The sequence below is a fragment of the Clarias gariepinus genome, chromosome 2 (genome assembly GCF_024256425.1).
Source record: "Clarias gariepinus isolate MV-2021 ecotype Netherlands chromosome 2, CGAR_prim_01v2, whole genome shotgun sequence".
Classification (NCBI taxonomy): Eukaryota; Metazoa; Chordata; class Actinopteri; order Siluriformes; family Clariidae; genus Clarias; species Clarias gariepinus.
Window position 1 is genome coordinate 20232469 of NC_071101.1, and position 20230 is coordinate 20252698.

Genomic DNA, 20230 nt, shown 5'->3' on the forward strand with positions numbered 1-20230 from the left:
TCCTACCATAGTTTGGTTAAGAAACAGGAGACATTGTGGTAAAGCTGGCAGATTTTCTTAGTTCCATCGGAGACGCGTTGGGCACCACGCTGACTCGGCACAAAACCGAGGCACGTCAGTGACTCACAGTTTCAAAGGCAAGGTTTGGATTGTGGTAGGAGGGGGGAGCCTGAGCCTGCACTGCATCTTTAATTGGGGTTTATGTGGCGTTTTGTGCTGAGAGACGGATTCCTTTTCCAACTAATTGAGAATGGATGGCAGTCCTGTCCCCTGCTGGTGTAACACGGTATGTGTTGTTGAGTGCTCCGGCAGTGAGGTCATCAGGGGGGGGCGGAGAGGTTGTGGTGATACAGGAACAACAGGAGGCTGATGAAGAGGCGTGACGTTGACGAATGTGTTCTGTACATTGCTCACCTCAGCTTTGTGGGCTGTGTGTGTCTGCTTGTGTGTGCGTGCTTTTGCATGCCTTTTTCTGTGTCGTTTCTAAAAATTATCAAGATTCCTATCATCTCTCTCTCACACACACACAAACACACACACACACACACACACACACACTGATACGGGATGGAACTAAATACAAATAAATTATTGGGATGGAACAAAATATGTGTTTAATGTGGATTCAAATTCATATATTTAGGTCAGTGGTGGCTCAAAATGTTACAGCTGTAGGTTACCAGGTTGCGCATCAGAAGGTCGGAGGTTCGAGCCCCAATTAACCCTATTTACTTAAGGAGGCACCGTATTATGGTTGACCCTGCATTCTGACCCCAACTGAGAAAAAAATCCTTTCTTCAAATCTAAGTTTTAATATTGTAGTAGGTGTGTCACTATTTTAAAGACTTGTTATAAGGGTTCAGAGATCATCCGATTTAAACTAGAGGTGTGTATTGGAACTGAAACCCTCCGTGAAGCACAAAAAGAAGAAAACAAAGTGGGTGGATTTGACCTGCATGTGAGTGCGAGTGAGCTGTCACTATGATATGAGGCTGAAATAAAGACGTTAACATGACCATGCAGCGGTCCTTAGTAACCGCCTGGGCTGGGTCAGGGTTGTTTAAATTAGGCTGCTTTTTGGATTTCTGGCAATAGAAGGTAAATAAACTAAATTTGTCAGAAAGTATCGCTGGAAGGTATAACCAAAAAATAATAAATGCGTGAGTGAGATTAAAAGCAGTCCAATGAACATGTGTAGTTAATGACAAATATTTGGAGCACTAAACAGCTACAGGCACAGATGGTGGCATTGAGTTACACCCTTAACACACATTCATTTGTTATTAAGTAATTTTCTAAATATGAATGTTCTCATCCACATCAACAGGCCCTCTTTTGTTAACCGGCAAAATCCATGAGATTTTAGTGGAGTTATGGCAAATTAATGAGATGTTGCGAACATTAAATTACTCTTCTTGTAGTCATATCCTTTAAAAAATTTTGATGCTTGTAATAGATTGCGAGCGCACTTGGAAACGCCACAGCGTCAGTTTTACATTGGGTGTATTCATCCTTTACAGTGTCAGCATGCTACATGTTTTTTTTTTTTTTTTCTGCACCACATAGACAAAACTGTGGTCTTAATTTTATACATTTTCTACAGGAATCTGTGATCTAGCAAACTAAACAGAATGGTTTAGACATGACAGATTGCGGTTGAGGTACCAGTCACATGGGAGGTTTATAATCAAATATTCCATACTACTTATGTTGAAAATGGAAAAAGTATTAAAATTTATTGAGAAATCGTTTCCTGCCAGGAGCTAAATCAGAGCCTCATTTCCTGTTTTAAGTTAAGGCTACATGCACACTCCACAGCTAATGCTAATGCAAACCATACACACACACACTCACACACACTTGGTTTCCATATCATAGTAATTATTTTCCTGGTCTGCTGTGCATAGATGACCGAGCGTCTGCTTGCATACCTGAGACTGGAGGGATAAACTCTTGATGCTTTTGTTGTAAATTAGGGTGAACACTTGGGGTGTAACAATGCACTCGGGTCATGATTTGAATCAGTTCATGATAATGGCTTCATGATTTAGTTTCATTATACGTAGGAATGTTTTGAACAAAAATAAATATCCTATTTCCCAATCATTATCAGTAAAAAACACTGCAATTTAGTTTTTATAAAACTACTTCTTTCATCTCCTTCTTCTTCTTTCGTCCGCTCCCGTTATGGGTTGCTACAGTGAACCATTTGTCTCCATCTTCTTACTCTGTCTACATCTTCCTTTGGTCACTCCAACGTCCTGCATGTCCTCCCTTACCACATCCAAAAACCTCCTCTTGGGCCTTCCTGGAAGCTCCATCTCTTGACACTCTATATCTCTCTTTAATATATAATATTTAAAACAAAATGTACTACTGCTTTTGTCATATGTTAATAAATTGATTATCAGTGATTTTCCCCCAAATTTTATACCAATAAATGGTAACAGAATCATGGGCGTTCCATGTCTCATCTATGCCTGTCTGGACCGATTCATAGATAAAGCCAACTTGCAGAAAAAAAGTCAACAATACAAAGTATTAGAACACTTGGTGCATTGCTGTTACGTGTGACGCAGCCGACACGTGATGTGATGACATCATCGTTTCACAAAATATACGGATTGGCTGTACACACGAAACCGCAAGGGTGTCGTTTTCAGATTTTGCCACTTTGGGACCCGGTTTTAAAAAAATAGCAGTTTCAGTCTTCTAAAACGCCGGATCCGTGTGGACGAAACGCCAATACGATAAAAAATTTAGACGTATACAGCAAAACGTGTCTCTGTGTGGACAGGCCCTAAATGTCCATATTTGTTCCTACAAAACAATATTGTTTTGAAGTATTAATGTACACACTTGAACTGTTGTAAGGATAGCTTCTATGGGTGACAATCATTTGCTAGGCTATTAGTTTAATGGGTTTCTCAATAGTTTAGCTATCAAATAAAATATAAAATACATTATATATAATTAACATTATTACTACAAAGAGGCTGTAAAACTGGGTGATTTTATGGATTGCCTTGATGTGTCTCAAGTGTGTATTTTTCCCAGCAATTGTGTGCCACTGTTTCCCCTCCAATATAATAACACATCGAGTTATTTCTCCGGTCCAGTATAAAGAAAATGGGCCCAAATATCAGCTCTTCTCTTTCGCCCGAGTAATACTGCTGTGATAACGAAGAGTTAAGGATGACTGCGCGCACAAACTACTCCTTATATCCGGAACACTGTTCCCTGGGAAACGCTGCTGCTCATGCCATAATGAATGAACACCGTATTGCAGCGGATTGTGATGAAAATTAAATGTTGAATAAAATAAAGACAGATGTTTTATTAGTTTTTATTCTTTTAAACCACATTTTAGTCTCATCTTTTTCCGTCAACAATATTGCGTGCTGATTTCGGCACTGTCATTGTTCATTGATATCCCCGGCGTCTCAACATCGTCTCGGCTTAGTCATAGTAAAAAAAAAAAAAACACTAACATGAGACATCATTTATTAAATTGTTTCTTTTACATAGTTCTCTCTCTCTCTCTCTCTCTCGCTCTCTCTCTCTCTCTCTCTCTCTCTCACTGTTTATGCCGTACAGTATGTAACATGCTGGGAATTAGAGAGCAAGGATAGACCTTAAACTCAGATTTTTCTGATGTTCCTGGCAGCTTACTTGACAGATTTTACTTACAATTCAATTCAATTCAATTCAATTTTATTTGTATAGCGCTTTTAACAATTGTCATTGTTGCAAAGCAGCGTTACACAATCAAAAGAATTATTTAAGTCTGTATGGAATGTAAGTGTGCATGAATCAACATGAGCAGATTGTCCCTGGTTAGCAAGCCGCAGGCGACTGTGGCAAGGGAAAAACTCCCTGAGATGGTAAAAGGACGAAACCTTGAGAGGAACCAGACTCAACAAGGAACCCATCCTCATTTGGGTAAAACAGAAAGCAGGAATCAATCTGCAATTATACAGTGTGTTATATGGTAGGCAGCAGCTATAACAGTTAATGTTAATTGATGTAAATATGCAGTCCAGGTAGTTTGTGGAGACAATTGCAATCTTGACCGCAGCCAAGTCAAGTCCTCAGAGAAACAGCTGTCAAGACCAGTCGAGGCCAAAACCATATTTATGGTAGAGTGAAACCATCCCCAGACACCAGACACATCCCAAAGAGACACACGAGGCATCCCTGTGACGAGAACTCCAAGCAGAAGGGTCCGACCAGGATGGGTCCGACAGGTCCGGAGGGCAGAGGGAGTCTGGATCACTGGCAGCTCAGGAACGACATGTGTAGTTCGACAGAGAGAGGGGGAGATAGGGAAGAGAGAGAGGGGGAAATGAACAGAAGAGGGGAGATAACAGTTAGGTATGGTCGCAGTCAAATAATGTATAATGTGAACGTATATTTAGTGTAGAGTGCAAGCAGAGACTCCGGCAGGACTAACTATAACAGCATAACTAAAAGGGGAGAGCCAGAAGGAAACACAGACATGAGGGCTCCCTGAGATGTAAAGCAAACAATCTCCTCACTGTCAACAAACCTGAGTGATCATGGAGAGTGGGGAAGACAGCATCTAAACATACCATTTCACCATAATACTCTACGTCCATGAGTCCCCTAGATCTGCCCCTTTACCCAAGACAAATCTATTTATAAAAATGCTTGAGTAAATAAATAGGTTTTTAGCCTGGACTTAAAAACTGAGACTGTGTCTGAGTCCCGAACACTATTTGGAAGACTATTCCATAATTTTGAGGCTTTGTAAGAAAAAGCTCTGCCCCCAGCTGTAGTTTGCATAATACGCGGTACTGACAAGCAGCTTGCATCCTTTGATCGAAGTACATTTACATTTGGGCATTTTGGCATTGGCATTCTTTATCTCATTACACATCTGAGCAGTTGAGGGTTAAGGGCCTTGCTCAAGGGCCCAACAGTGGTAACTTGGTGGTTGTGGGGTTTGAACCTGGAATCTTCTAAACCGTAGTCCAATGCATTAACCACTGAGCTACCCCTGACCCCGCGAAGTAGGCGTGGCGAATCGTAAGACACTATCAGTTCACTCAGATACTGCGGCGCGAGATCATTTAATGCTTTATATGTCAAGAGTAGTATTTTAAAAACAATGCGAAATTTCACAGGGAGCCAATGAAGTGAAGATAAGGTAGGTGTGATGTGCTCGTATCTTCTGGTTCTAGTGAGAACTCTCGCTGCTGCATTCTGGACTAGCTGAAGCTTGTTTATGCATCTAGTTGAACAACCAGACAGTAAGGCATTACAATAGTGCAACCTAGAGGTGATAAAAGCATGAACTAGTTTTTCTGCATCGTTTAGCGACAGTATATTTCTTATCTTGGCAATATTTCTGAGGTGAAAGAATGCTATCCTGGTAATATTATCTACATGTGTTTCAAATGAAAGGCTGGGATCTATAATCACACCGAGGTCTTTTACTGTTGCACTCGATGGAACAGAAAGGCCATCTAAAGTTACAGTGTGATCTAAAATCTTACTTTTAGCTGAATGCGTTCCTGACTAGAACTTCTGTCTTATCATGAATAACCAGAAGGAAGTTGATTAGCATCCAATCTCTTATGTCCTGCACACATTGCTCAACTTTAGTAAGCTGGTTTTTCTCATCTGGTTTTGCTGAGACATATAACTGTGTGTCGTCAGCATAACAATGAAAACTAATACCACGTTTACGGATTATGTTGCTAAGAGGAAGCATGTATAGGCAAAAAAGCAGTGGGCCTAAAACTGAACCTTGTGGAACACCAAACTCAACTAGAGAGCATGCAGAATAATCACCATTTAGATCTACATACTGATAGCGATCAGTCAAATAGGATCTGAGCCAGAAGAGGGCTGTACCCTTAATTCCTACTACATTTTCTAATTTGTGAAGACGAATCCCATGATCAATGGTGTCAAACGGTGCACTGAGGTCAAGTAAAACAAGCATAGTTACACAACCCTGATCAAAGGCCAATAGGAGGTCATTTACTACTTTAACGAGTGCTGTTTCTGTACTGTGATGAGGCCTAAATCCTGACTAATACAGTTCATGTATGCTATTTCTATGTAGATATGAGCATAGCTGCTCCACTACTATATTTTCGAGAATCTTAGAGATGAACGGGAGGTTTGATATTGGCCTGTAATTGGTTCTGAGTGAAATTAGTTCATTCTCTTCAAGGGGTGTAAAGTATTCTAGGTTCCGATTTGACATAGTTAGTTTAATATCTGCATCAATTGCATTGTCCTGTTTCAAAGCCTTAATTTTATGCCTGATATTTAAAAAAAAAAGTTCTTACACTGCTGGCATGATTAGCAGCATGTTACAGACAAAGCTAATAAGGATTATTATTTTTTATAATTTTTTGTATTTGGACTGGGAGGTCTTAAATGAACACACCCACAAAGTTTTTATGCAGAGATTTCTTTTTGTGTAAAAGATTCTATATTGATAGCAATTCAGGATGTATGAGGTGTAGCTAAAATTAAACACTGTAGCTCAACGACAAGTTGCAGTGTATCTGAGTGCATGGAAGGCTTATTAGTGTCAACCCTTGGGGGTCATAAGTAGCGTACATTAGTTCACACTTGGTTGAGAGCGGAAGTGCCTTAAATTGCTTAAATGCAAGCTATTTATAATACAATTTAAAAAATAATCACACGCACACAGCTTTATTTGGCAATTGCATAATTATTATTACACTGTATTTAACTCAGATTGAGCCATGATGTCTTTGAAAAATTTCCAGTTACAATAGTGTTGACTTTAAAACCCTGGTTTAGACAAATATATCAGCTTTTTTCCTGACTCTGCTACTATGTGCGTGTACTACAGATTACTTAATGACTATGCAGTATAAAACAGGTTGCGGCATCTTTTCTCTAAACTTTCTCTCTCCATGTTTGTAGGTTTTGAGAGGGACTCAGCTTATTGCAGTGGCCTCTGCTGATGGGACGGGGACAGTGGATGCGTCTCCTCTGCAGGCCAATGACATCCAGGTTCAGTACGTCCAGCTCGGCCCGGTGACTGACCACGCAGGAACAGTGCACGTAAGGACACACAAATGCACAGTTAACACAAACACCCAGCTCAGTGCAGAATGTCAGGTTTGATGCAGTCAAATGGAACTGCATCTGTTGGCCATTTTTTTTATTTTTAAAACTTGATGTAAATCCTGGCTGTCTTTCCACTGCTCTGACTGCAGCACTTGGAGTTCTAGAATGGAATGCTAGAAGAAGGGAAAGTAATAATTAGTAGATGAGCTTCAAATCCCTTTTGCATGGTGGTGAAGTAGAGGGTAATGCAGGCCATGTGGAAAGAAAGAAGAGGGCACTTGCTTCCCACTGAATCCTTTAAAGTGGGCTGTCTGGCACAACCAAAAACAGCTGACTTTTGGGAGTTGCTGTGGTCTATATGTTTAAATGGTCTTTGACTGTGCTAAGGAGAGCGAAGTATAGAAACGAGGAAGTGTGCGAAATTGTGAAACTTCCTTCTCACCCACCAGGAACAGAGTGGATTCTTCTGAACCAATGGCATTATAAAACCTTACTAACATCTTTCCCTCCTTGATGATTTGTGGCATTGCATTTCAGCTGGAATGCACCAAACCAAGCCTAGGAATATCTTAGCCACACTTTGTGTATCTGCTCAATTTTTTTTTCACATCCCCCCCCAACCTTTGGTGTTGTTTCTCGTTTAATCTACACCTACCACATGTATTTACTAAATCCTTCCATCATCACTGTATTGGTCTCTATAGCTGGGTTCCTATTCAAAAAGCTATTCATAAATTAAAGGAATCTCCAAAAATGTGTCAAAAATTTGACTGAATCAGTTTCTTCGGTCTACATGAAAAGCCTGAAGATGACACGTTAAGATTAAGGAGAAAAGAATACAAAAGTGTAAGGCTATTGTTGTCTTTTTCAGGAAGAAACAAACCACCAATCAGTTTTAAAGGAAATATCGACTCCAGTTAGAAACTGGTTAAGAAGCATAAAAGATAAATTAGTTGGAACATGAGTGCATATAAATGTCAATGTAAATCCTGCATTTTACAGATCTACTCATGCAGTAAAGAAAATTAATAGAATGTTATCACATTATATGCAAATATTTGATCTACACCCAGTTGCTGAAATAACACTTCCAGGAATGTTTAAATATGTTCAGTGGAAACATGACTTATGGCCCAATATGACAACATTATTTTTTTTTTTTGTTGTTGTTGCATATAATCTTTCAAACTTTCCACCTCAGGCAAATTTTTTTTATTTCTTTTGTACTGCAATCTCCATTTCTTTTTTTGTGTGTTTTTAAATAAAACCATAAAATAAGTGCGCCCATATGTACTGTATCATCTCCTTCAATTCAGTTAAACTTTTATTGGCATGACCGAGTATTGTACGATGTTGCCAGAACATTGGAGGAAAAAAATGGATCGGAATCAACGATAACACTAATAATGTTCATACCAATAATATTACCAAAATGAATAACAGCTGTATGATAATACCAACAATAATACAATGGATGTCGCGACATACTTTATAGGGAGTATTGTTCTAGATTTTTTTTTTTTCAACCAGGGAAGTTTTGTGGTTTATCAGATGTAGACCTTTGATTACTGTGCGGGTTGAGATTAGAGTTCAAATATATTTGGATATTAAAGTTTCTCAAGACTTTAAGAAGATTTTTTTTAAACAGTGAAGTTTTTGTCGTGCAGCGTACACGTATTCTCTTGTCTCTGAGCAGCCAGGTGCTTTAGCGTCTGCTCTTTACACTAATGAGGCTGTACGCACTGAATCTGTCTGTGCTCTCAGGTGTCTCAGTTTAGTGCCTGATGGCACTCTGACTGACTCTGGCTTTTAGTTTCAGAATGGCAGTGTTCCAGACATGTGTCTTAACTCTGTTTGATGCTAGTTGGTGATTTTATTGGATTATAAAGTGGTACTGATCTGGGTGTGCTTTGTGTTAATGCCAGTTAGGAGGTAAGTGAACCTCTGAACCACCTGTCCATGGGTTCTCTCTTTCTGAATCTCTAGTGTCTTTAATTTCCGTTTCTCCCGAGGGCTTGTTTCATAGTATTTTTGGAATTTGGGTCGTCTTTTGTATTTTGGCATTAAATTGTCAGAAGTAGAACTTTTATCAAGTACAGAGTAGAACACAATAGTGTTTTTCATAGCATTGATCCAACATACAACAAACTGTATGTCCAAAGGTTTGTGGACACCTGAATATTACATTGTGTGCGTTTTCTCAAAAAATAAACAAAGTTGCAAGGACACAATTTTATTCAATGTATTTGGGTAAAATGCCATATTTTTACAACGTCCCTTTACTGAGCCTTGGAGTTCCAGACTAGTTCCAGTATGACGAGCAAGGTCGGTGAAGACATCCCTGGTTGTGGAAGGCACTATTAATTTCTGTTAATTTGAATACTTTATTATACTTTAATTTAAGCACATGCAATTTCTAAACCGCATAAGGCTGCAATTTTATCTATTAATTTATTTAGATTTTTATTCAGAATACGTTCTTGTGCACATGATTTTACGCAGCGAACCGGGCAATTATAGCTAAACTGTGAAAAGAAGCTTTAGCATTATGGGGACTTTTTGAACAAGTGTCTATCACCACAGACAATGGAGTTTTTTTTTTGTTTTGATTTACGTCTTAATTTTTTTATGTTGTCTGTTTTTAAGACAATTTATTACAGTTTTGTTTATCAAGCAGTTAGTACTACTGTGTACAGTATGTTATTAACTTGAGTTGAATAGTTATTGGATAGTTAATCTTAATTTATTTTATGTTTGTTTTAAAGACAATTTTACTAAAAAAATTTTTTATTAAACTTAATACTATGTTATTTCATTGTGAAATGTTTTGTTATGCATTTCTTGTGCACTGTGTTAAATTTAGAATGTATGCATGTAGCTTGTTTGAAAAAGCAAAAACAGTTGCCAAAATCGCAAATAAAATCGCAATCGCAATATTCGTTCAAAAAATCAAAGAGAAGAGAACGAGGAAGTCAATCTTCTTGCTATGCCTAATATTTATGATTTTCCAGAAAAATGCCAAGAGCAAGAGCAACGCTCTCTCATGCCTTTTTACTTCATCAGTTATGAATGTGTAAGGTACAAGAAGAGATTAGCTTGTGCTACACTTTTTTGGAGGAGTTTTTGGAAGAGACAGCACTGATGACATCACTTCTGCTTTCGTGTTCAGGTACAATTGGCTTCCATATCTGATTTGAGCATCTATCATGCTCGAGACCACCTCTTTCAGCGGGACACGAACCTATGTTTTCTCACTGATCAAAATGATCCAGACTTTGGGGTCAAGCGTTCTCAGAAACTATCCCGGGCCCAGAATGTGAGTGTCCCCCACAGAGCACTCATGTCAACCCCAGTGGACACCTTTGGGAGGAACTGGAATGCTCAGAGCTGCCCATCGAACATACACTATTTGCATGAAAATGGATGTGTTAGGTGTAACACCTGATTATTACACTTCTTTATGATCGTTTCAAAACCATGGGCATTAATGAATATTTGGTCTGTGCTGTCATAATAGACTTTATTCTCCCGGGAAGGCTTACCATTACATTTCAGAACATGGCTGTGCTGGTTTGTCCTTGTTTAACCATAAGTCATGTTAGAAATAGTTAGGTCAGGCACGGCTCAAGTGAGAACTTCTGGGGTGCAGTCAGCATTCTAATTTACCCCAAGGGTGATTAGTGTTTTTATATATTTTCACACCATATCTTTAAAGAGTAGAGGGCATTTGATAACTGTAAATGGTATCGTCTATATAATGTGAGCAGCAGGAGGTCATCTGCATAGAGCAGACGTTTTGTTTTCCTACCCTATAAGTTGGGTCCTGGCAAAGCAAGCAGTTTAAACGGCACTGCTCGCTTGTTAATGTCAACACTAAAATATGTTCATCCCTGTTGCACCATTTCCCTCTTGTTCTCTAGTTCTCTTTCTTATTCTGTCTCCGGGCACATGTCCACATCTTCAGTGTACCGTTGCATATGTTCACTTTTCCATTTTCCACTGTTTCTCTATATTTTAAGATTTCTTGCTTTCTTCTCCAAACAAATACACACATCCTGCCCTGATATCCTTGTACAAAGCTGATGTAAACAAAATGTGCTCACATTGCTTTTAACGGGCCGTTGTCCGAGTGTTAAGCGTGGGTATTGAACTTTCCTGGTATCTTGTTTTTTTTTTCCCCCTCGGATTCCATCTCTGTTCTCTCATTCCTTCGATCCATCTCTCCATCCCTCACACACAGATCATTGGCTGATCTTCAGCACTCAGCTTGTCATCTTCCTTTAGCATGCTGTGCCAAGCCCAGAGGGCCAGTGTATGTGTGTGAGAGACTTCATGACTGGCTTTGTTCGCCAGATGAGGCTCTGCAGGTTTGGCCTCATTCTCGCTCACAGCCAGGCTCTTCTGAAATACATGCCCCTTCCTTCTCAGTGCTGGAGTGTGAGTTCAGGCCATGCTGCCTCATTGGGAGCATTTTATGACGATATGGGTTCATTGGAGAGTGTGTTCTCCATTACCCCGTGCATTGAGCTGCGCTTTCTTGGACCGTCTGGGTTTTATTGTAGCCTTTGCTGTAATCATGTTTGTTTACACTTAGTGGCTATCTGGAAATGTATTAATGATGGATGATTTTCAAAGCATTGGGCTGAAATCAACAAGCAAGTTGATTTAAATCAACAAGCTCAGAGCAAGTTAAGCTGGTGATTACGTACCAATTCACAGTCTCCCTCTCTCTCTCTCGTTCTCTCTCTCTCTCTCCTTTTTTTTAAATCACTCCTTGACCTCACAGAAGGGAGTTAGTTGAGGCAGCTATTAAGGAATCATGAAACTGCTATAATTTTCACAAATTTGAGAAAGCTCACCATAAACCCAATGATTTTGATTGTCTGTTTACACGTTACATGTGTTTACATAAATTAATCTGTTGCCAAGGCCATATTCACTTCCACCTTCTTCCTAACTAGCAGAAGCATCATACAGATAAAACACGAACAAGGGTCACTGCTGGTTATACATGAAACAGTTCCTCAGATCTCTACAGATTTCTTGCATTTATGTACCTGAACCAGACATTGACTTTCCTCTTACTGTCATAAGATCAGTTCACCTGTAAAGTTCCATGCTGTGTGAAGATTACAGTGAGAATAACGACAATTACTGTTATGTCTGACCCAACATGTGGTAGCGTTTTTAAACGAGTGCTTGAAAAATTACTCTGTCCTTTTTTATTTATGTATTTATTTGACCCAACCTTTCATTTGCCTTTTTTTGCAATGTAATAGTTTCCATAACAGACTCTAGATGATAAAAAAGTGGGTGGATGTAAGTAAAAGGACATTTCCAAGCAGGAAATGCTGTTCTATGTACAGCTCAGATGAATCTTGACAGATTGAACGCTGTCAAAAATTCTTACACTGGCTTGATGCCGGTTCAGCAATAGGTCATGTTTCAGTGCTGGACAGAAACCCAGACATGCAAGTGTGTTTCTGTGTGATAATTTAGTAATCCCTTGCGCTTAATCAGCACTTGCTGGCATTACAAGTGTTCCAGATTAACTGTCAATATGTGCTATGAGGTGTAATAAGGAGTGGTTTAAATGATTTGAATGAAAGAAATGTTCTTTAATTTAGATAGCTAAAGTCTGTATGTATACAGATCAGTCATAATATTAACACATAACACTAAGAACAACTTTGGCAAATCTCTGTACATGATTTTCAGGAAGCAATCAAGCAGGCGCGGATTGAGCAACCAAAGTACTTGAGACGTTTTTTTTTTATTTTATTTTTTTACTCTTTGTCCAACAGGTTTTAAAAAGGAAAAAGGACCTTATCTTGATTATCATTAGCTTAAAAAATGTAATGAGAATGTCAATAAAACATTAAATTTCACTTTTGTCTCAATACTTCCAGTCACCAGTGTATACAAAGGCTGGGGTAACTTGCAGATGAATGGCATCCATACCTCACCTAATCAAAATGAGTGTAATAGTTAAAATGTAAATGGATGCAGATAGGATTAGGGTGTGAATATACAACACCTGGGTGTAAATTGCAAGGTTGATTATGAACACACAGGCACAAATAGCCACATGGGCTATTCTACTCCTGGTGCAAATAGCATTGTTGCATGTGGACACCTGGGTGCAAATAGCATCTGCTGTTTCTTCCTTGAGAACAATAGAACATACAGGAAGCACTGCCTTTAATGTTAGACTATATGAGCACTGATTTCAGACCAGTTGCTGAGAAAGCCATGATTACAGCGAGTCTGTTAGGAAGTCAGGGAGAGAGGAAGCATGTCGAAATGCTAGACTGATTGTCACTAGTATGCAAGATATGCCACACTTCCTGTCCAATCTAAACAGACTCACCAGTGGTTTAGAAAACCAGCCGAAGTAAGAGGCCACAAAGTAAATAGAGCCTGTTTTCCACTGTGTCCACTAGTCACTGACAATTTGCCCATTGTGACTCGAGTCATGTTCAATATTCTACAGCATAGCTCTCCAAGCTAGACGCTGTGGATTGGTCCTGGCCTGGTGGTCATTTGTAAACAGTCCACAGCAGCCTACAAATGACCCCCGAGGGTTAAGAGGGCTGGATAACGCTTGGAGGGGAAATAAACACACAGAGCCTAATAGATATCCTGCACAGAACTATTTTCTTAACACAAGAGATTGCGGGCAGCGGTGGCGCAAACAGTTAAGGCTCTGGATTATTGATCGGAATGTCAGGGGTTCAAGCCACAAAAGCGCCGAAGCTGCCAGTGTTGAGCCCTCGAGCAATGCTGTTAAGCCTATCTGCTCCAGGGGTGTCTGGCTAACCCTGCGCTCTCCTCCTCTTAACCTTTAAATTTTGATTTGTCAAAAGGAGAATAACATGCAGAATGTGCACAAACATGACTATATAAATGAACCATGTTTGCTGCTACTGTACTGTGCAACCCAGTTTGAATATAAGATAAAGTGTATAATTAATATTCATTATTGAAGATAATGTATTCAGTCTGACTCTATCATAATAATGTCTACGATACCTAAAGACTGTAGTTGTAAAAAAAAAAAAAGGATAAAAATGTATTTAACGATGAGTTTAAGAAGAAGTTCCTATCACTGCCCTCTTGTGGAACAGTTAGAATTCACAATCGAGTGCTTGAAGGACATGGGACAGATCACTTGGCAGATTAATCACATCTGTTGTACGGGTTAGGTCAAAACATCCATGTTTTTGGGCTATAGCACATAAGGGACTGATGTAGTGTAGGATGTTGCGTTCACAGCTGTGTGATGTGAGGTTGTGTGAAACTGAGAGAAAGAGGCTTAAGTGTATGCCTGGGCCATGTCCTTGAGTGACATTGCCTGTTCATGTTGTGCAGGTGTACAGTCTCTTGGCAAGCGTGTGAGGAAGGAATGACTCACTCAACATGCTCCGCTCTCAGATGTGACTCATCGGCGTCCCTCGTGCTCTACCTCACACACTGTTTTTATTTGTTGTTCGACAAAGATAAAGTGTAGCCTTAATCCAACCCCTCTGCAGTTCATTTTGGTTCAACGGCCCGTTATTGGTAGGACTCTCAAGTAACACAGAACTGATAGCACTGTTTATTAGTGTAGTGTTGACAGTGATAAAACAACAACATTGTGGTAATGCATGGTGCTAAGAGCAGTTTTAACAATGTTAGCAATGACAGTATTGTAACATGGTGCGTATGTATTAGAGGTGGGGGCGGGGGGGGGGATTTATTCAGTTGTATATTGCAGTACTTTTGTGTGGTGATTCATTTATCGCCACAATGACTGTTAAACTTTTTTTTTTATAAATTTTAATTCATGTGTCATTTGAGGTGGCTAAGTGTTGCTGTTCCTTTATAATCGTACGGATGCTATCCACTGTTCGCCCAGGCGCAAATTACTTACAACGTTTGTTTCGAATTCTTAACAAAACCTGAAAAAATTCATAAAATTTATTTTTTAAATCATGATGCTCATAGAATCGCAATATAAATCCTGATGGCATTGTATTGGCAGGTCCATGGTGATTCCTGTCCTAATATATATATATAGGACCAGGGGCCAGTCAGTCTACACAAAGTGGGCGTGGCCATTTGCGTCACTCAACAGGGCCAGCGCTTTCCCCTTGAGGTGGGGTGTGTGGAGGAAGATGCTTAGCTCACCCCCCTCCCATCACCACTTGCTGTGTTCTACTTGTTCTACCTCATCTCTAAATGTCCCACTCCCGTCAGTCACCTTGTACGAACTTCCACAAACCTTGCCGAATATAAATCTATATACACTAGCGTTAGTACCCGTCGATGACAGTTAAAGACACACAGTACCAGTCAAAAGTTTGGATTTTTTTTCCCACAGTCTAGAACAAAACTGGATTTTTTTTTTCCCAAAACTATGAAATAACACATTGCATCTGGTTATTAAGTTAAAACAGCAACAGTCAGTTGTAATTTTAAAACATGAAGGTCAGCTGTTCTGGAATAGTTCTTGCAAGAATGTAAGAAATTGCAAAACCCGTCAAGCACCATGAAACTGACACTCATGAAGAGTAAAAATCCCAGAAAGCAAGACCGAAGACTTACCTCTGCTCAATTATCAGTGCCTCAGATTAGAGCCACTATGAAAGCTTTATAGAGCACAAGTAGCAGACACATCTCAATATCAACTGTTCAAAGGAGATTATTGCATATTTTGCATGCCTTCAGCATGGTTTTGAAAGAAATATGTAGAAAGAAATTTTTTAAAATCAGAAACGAGCATGGAATTAAAAGATGTGTAAAAATTTTGACTGGTAGTATATCTGTCATGGTTTTGCTCTTGCTCTTTCAGTATGATTTTTTTGTGCTTTAGGTATTTTTATTTCTTTTGTCATCTACTTGTCTGTTTGAACAGCAACCCATATTCATCTTACCTGTTTGTTTCTCTTCAGGCTGAGGCGCTAGGATCTGCTCTGCAGGCAGAGATGGAGGTGAAGGAGGCTATACAGATCCAGCAAGGTGCGAACGGAGAAGTGGTCCAGATTCAGATGCCCGTCAACACAGTGGGCACCTGAGACACCAGCTCATGAGCTCTCTCTCAAACACAAGACGGCTCCACATACACAGATGCATCATTGCGATTCTGCAGCAGTAGCACCTGAGATACACACACAGAGAGAGAGAGAGAGAGAGAGAGAGAGAGAGAGAGAGATAAAGACTGCTACGTGTGGGTGCTCAAACTCAAAAATATGAGTGGACAACCATGGGTTAAAGCCCAGGTGGGAAGGTTTAGTTTAAACAAATCATATAATTCTTTTTGGGTCAACCAGTCTATTGGCAATCTCCCGACGATCACAGACTGTGAAAGCGGCCAGTCAGCTTATTAACACAAAAGCGCTGTTGGCTCTAGCGCAGGCTTGTCAAAGCTGCATGTGATACAGACTGTGGCCCAGCTGACTACAGGAGAAAGGAGTTTGTTTTTTTTTTTTGTTTTTTTTCCCTTCCTCCTCTGCATCTGTGCTCCATCACTGCAGCAGCTTCACTGTGCAAGATGAGTTTATTTAACTGCAGCTTAGAGAAGTCTGTCTAGCTGTTAGGTTTTTAAGTTCAGCTAATCCCCTCCCAATTACGACAGTGATCCCGGCCTGTAAAAGACTGACATTTGCAAATGAAGGAGGCTTTACTTTGCGTGTTTCTTCCAAGGTTCTGGTTTCTTAATCAGCTGAAGCATCTACCGCATAACTAACGACATATTGCTTTGTTTAAAAAAAAAAAAAGTTAACTGTTTTATTGTATTTGTTTGCTATCATTGTTTGGCTCTCATTTGTGTTTCGCAATGCCTCACCTATTAGAGAGGATTGTAGGTTCCTCTCTTCGTATGGAAGAAAATGTATTTAGCAGAAATATTTATGGAGCTTTTTTTTTTTTTAGCAGTCATTTGATCAGTAATATAGATAGGAAACATGAATTTGTATTTGACATGCCTATGTACATACATTTTTGTTGCACAAGTATTCACCCCCCCCCCTTTTTTTTGTCATGATACAACCTGGAACTGAAATGGACTTATGACTCATGAATCAAATTACTGATGCAGGATGCTTCTAGGACAAGTCAAATAATTTGTACAATGTGTACAATTGGTGTATCAAAAGATCTCAGTACAAATAAACCTGGAGTGTACCTATAAGTTGCCAGGGTTTTTTTTTTTTTTTAAGGAATATATCCTACCCAACAGATGTCTGACACGCAGGCAGTTTTTGGATATAATAAAAATTCACAAACTTTGAACTTACTATGTAGTATTAAATCTGTTATTAAAAAATTAAAACAACCAGGTAATGAACCCATAATCAGAGCAACCAAATGTGAAGGGTAACTCTGATGGTGGCGATGACATCAAATGTAATGTATGGAAGCTTATAAAAAGTGCTATTTTGACTGGAGTATGCACCACTTTTCTTTATGCACCGCAAAGAAATATTGCCCTGTACTGGTATTGCATATGTTTTGGTTTTCATGTCTACAGTAACTTGCAGACAGAATATAGTGAATGCAGAAAAATATTTATTTTTATAGATTAATATGTCTCATGATGCTATGAGTTGGATTATGAAACTTTTTTTCTATATTTAGTGCTATCACTAGTATTAACATCCACGATCTGAAATCCAGGGGCCTGTGAAGAAACGAGTGATATACGTGGTTTAGTATTGTGGCTGTTTGCTGTTAAAAGAGTAGTCTGTTTGCTGTTAAATTTTATATTCTGGGGACTGGGTGTGTTAAAGGATGAAGTACTTCCTCTAGGTCACCACACATTTTCTCATCAAGGCTCAAGACATGGTGACCGAACTGATCTCCCACTCCCGTCATAGTGTGTGTGTGTGTTTACTGCAGATGGAGGAGTGAGTCTCTGGTGATGGGTATCAGGAAGACGGGGTGGGTTGGGACACAGAGAGAGAGAGAGAGAGATAAAGAGTCTTTTTGGAGCTTTACTGCAGTTCCCACACATTCTGTGATGTAATAGTGTATTTTGGAGTGTTTGCAAGAAACAAGTCGTACAAACGTTGATAAACACACTTCTTCTCTATTTCCTTTTGTTTTCTCTTAGTCTGTGTGTCAATTAAACACTATTTTAAGCTTCCTCCCACTATCTCTCCAGCACTTGAATGCAACCCGGCTTTCTCAGATTTCTGCTCCTTTGCACTTTATTTCCCCTCATCCGTTTTTTTTTTTTTTTTTTTTGTAATCTGCCTGTCTCCGTCTTTTCCTCTCATCTGTCTTTGTTCCACTATCAGTCTCCTTGGAACAGTCTTGGCAAAAGTGCAGCTGCAAAAACCCTTTTGCCCACTCCCCTTTTTTTTTTGCCTGAGTCATCCGATTCTTACGGGACCTGGCTGTCCTCTCCGATTGGGCTAAAAAACAAAAAGACAGATGAAAAATTCCATGTTCAGCGGCCTAGTTTCTTCAGTTTTTACAAGTTGTGCGCAGCACCAGGGACTGCTTGTCCATGTTGTCATGGTTGTGTTCTAAGAGGCCATGGGAAAAAAAGGCAGAATAACAGAGGGGTGCTGGGCTTTAAGCGATAGACTGCAACAAAGAGGAGGAAGTGAGTAGTATATATCAGCACTCTCAGGCCTGTCTTTCCACCTACTCTTTGCTTTCACGCCTTAGCAGCAGCTAGGTTACGGCGAGGACCCTTTACTCCCTTCTTGCCTGCCTCATAGCTTCTCACCACCTTCAGCTTGGGTTCGCCTGGTCTGTTTATCTATCTTTCCTCCCAACTTTCCCCTTTTTACTTTTTACAAGCCTGGAAGGGATATCTAGCAAGACATTATGTGGAGGGGAATTTTTTAAAATCAGGCTACAGCTGTAAATAAATAAATAATGATTTGCTGAAAAAGAAGCAAAAATAAAGGGGATGCAGCTCAATCTGACCTGAGGACAGCATCTGTCAATAATGTGGCTTGTTTGTGTCACGTTAAAGGTCTGGGATTATTTTCCTAAAAGGTGTAACTATCAGGTGACGATTATCAAAATCATGTCCAAATGGGTACCACTCTGGGGCAAACAAACTTTTTCATTCTTATGGACTTGCAGATGTTCACATCTACTTTCATCTCTGGAAACTCCATAAAGCCCAGACATTTCATGCAGGCAAAATTAATCCTAAAAATGATAACAGTCAATTAATCATTAGTTTTTTTTTTTGTGCACAAACTTTGCTGTACAAACCTTATAGTCCATTACTCTTATTGCTCTTCCTGCTTATTCTATTTTTTGCCCGCTAATACTGATAGAGAACTTGCTCTCATGAGCATATGCATTTCTAGTAAATGAAACATTTCCACTTTAAAGAGTACATTTAACTATAATTTCTCTCTGGCAATCATACATTCATTGGTTTATAAAAAGGTATTGTTTTTGATGCGAAAAGAGTTTTTAGAAATAGTTAAAAGGTTAAAGCTAAAAATAAGCTGATCAGCTTTAATGTAATCAATGATATTATTAAGTCCATTTACATGACTGCCTGTCTTTAGATTTCACTTATCGTGCAGATTAAACTTCAGACAGATATCTAAGTATAAGTACTGCAAAAGTTTCATTAAATCTGTCCAGCGGTCGATTTCGCCACAGTTTGATATATGCGCATTATGCTGTCAAAATTTGTGGTTTATGATCTGGCACATAACTGCTCATAACTTTACTTCTACTTAACATTTCGATTTAATTTATGGCGCAGCTTTAACTGCAGGCAAAAACCTAAGGATTTGATTAAATTCTGTTCCAGACAGTTTGGCATGATGCTGTGACATAATCTGGCTGGACATACAGACGGACAGAAAGTTTTCTGAGACTGGTTTTAGGTTCTCTTATGTATAGATTGTTGCTATATAGTTGAAAAAGTGGGTTTTATCCAATGTACAGACAGAACCTTTCTTTTATTTATATAGATGGCACTGGCTTTGGCTTTATAACACTGACCCAGAGAGTTATGTCACTTGCTTCTCTTACTAAACACTTCCTGCTGCACTCTCACCAAACTGCATTGCCTAATAGGATTTTTATCACTTTATAAACATTGGAATGAGGTTGTGGGTGGTTATAGGGGGAAAGGATGGATCAGACTCAGGGGATGAAGAGTTCAGTAGCTGAAAGCCCTCATTAT

General features: G+C 39.3%; 1 protein-coding gene across 3 annotated transcripts in view; it reads left to right on the forward strand.

Moving 5' to 3' along the window:
• The window catches only part of banp (BTG3 associated nuclear protein), a 62447-nt gene extending 45196 nt beyond the window's left edge, over positions 1-17251 (forward strand). For all 3 annotated transcript variants that reach the window (XM_053490893.1, XM_053490911.1, XM_053490901.1), the window contains exons 12-13: positions 6934-7074; positions 16014-17251. In XM_053490893.1, the coding sequence (XP_053346868.1) occupies positions 6934-7074; positions 16014-16136 (264 nt within the window). In that variant the 3' untranslated portion in view covers positions 16137-17251. The remainder of the gene's footprint in view (positions 1-6933; positions 7075-16013) is intronic.
• The last annotated feature ends 2979 nt before the right edge of the window (positions 17252-20230 follow it).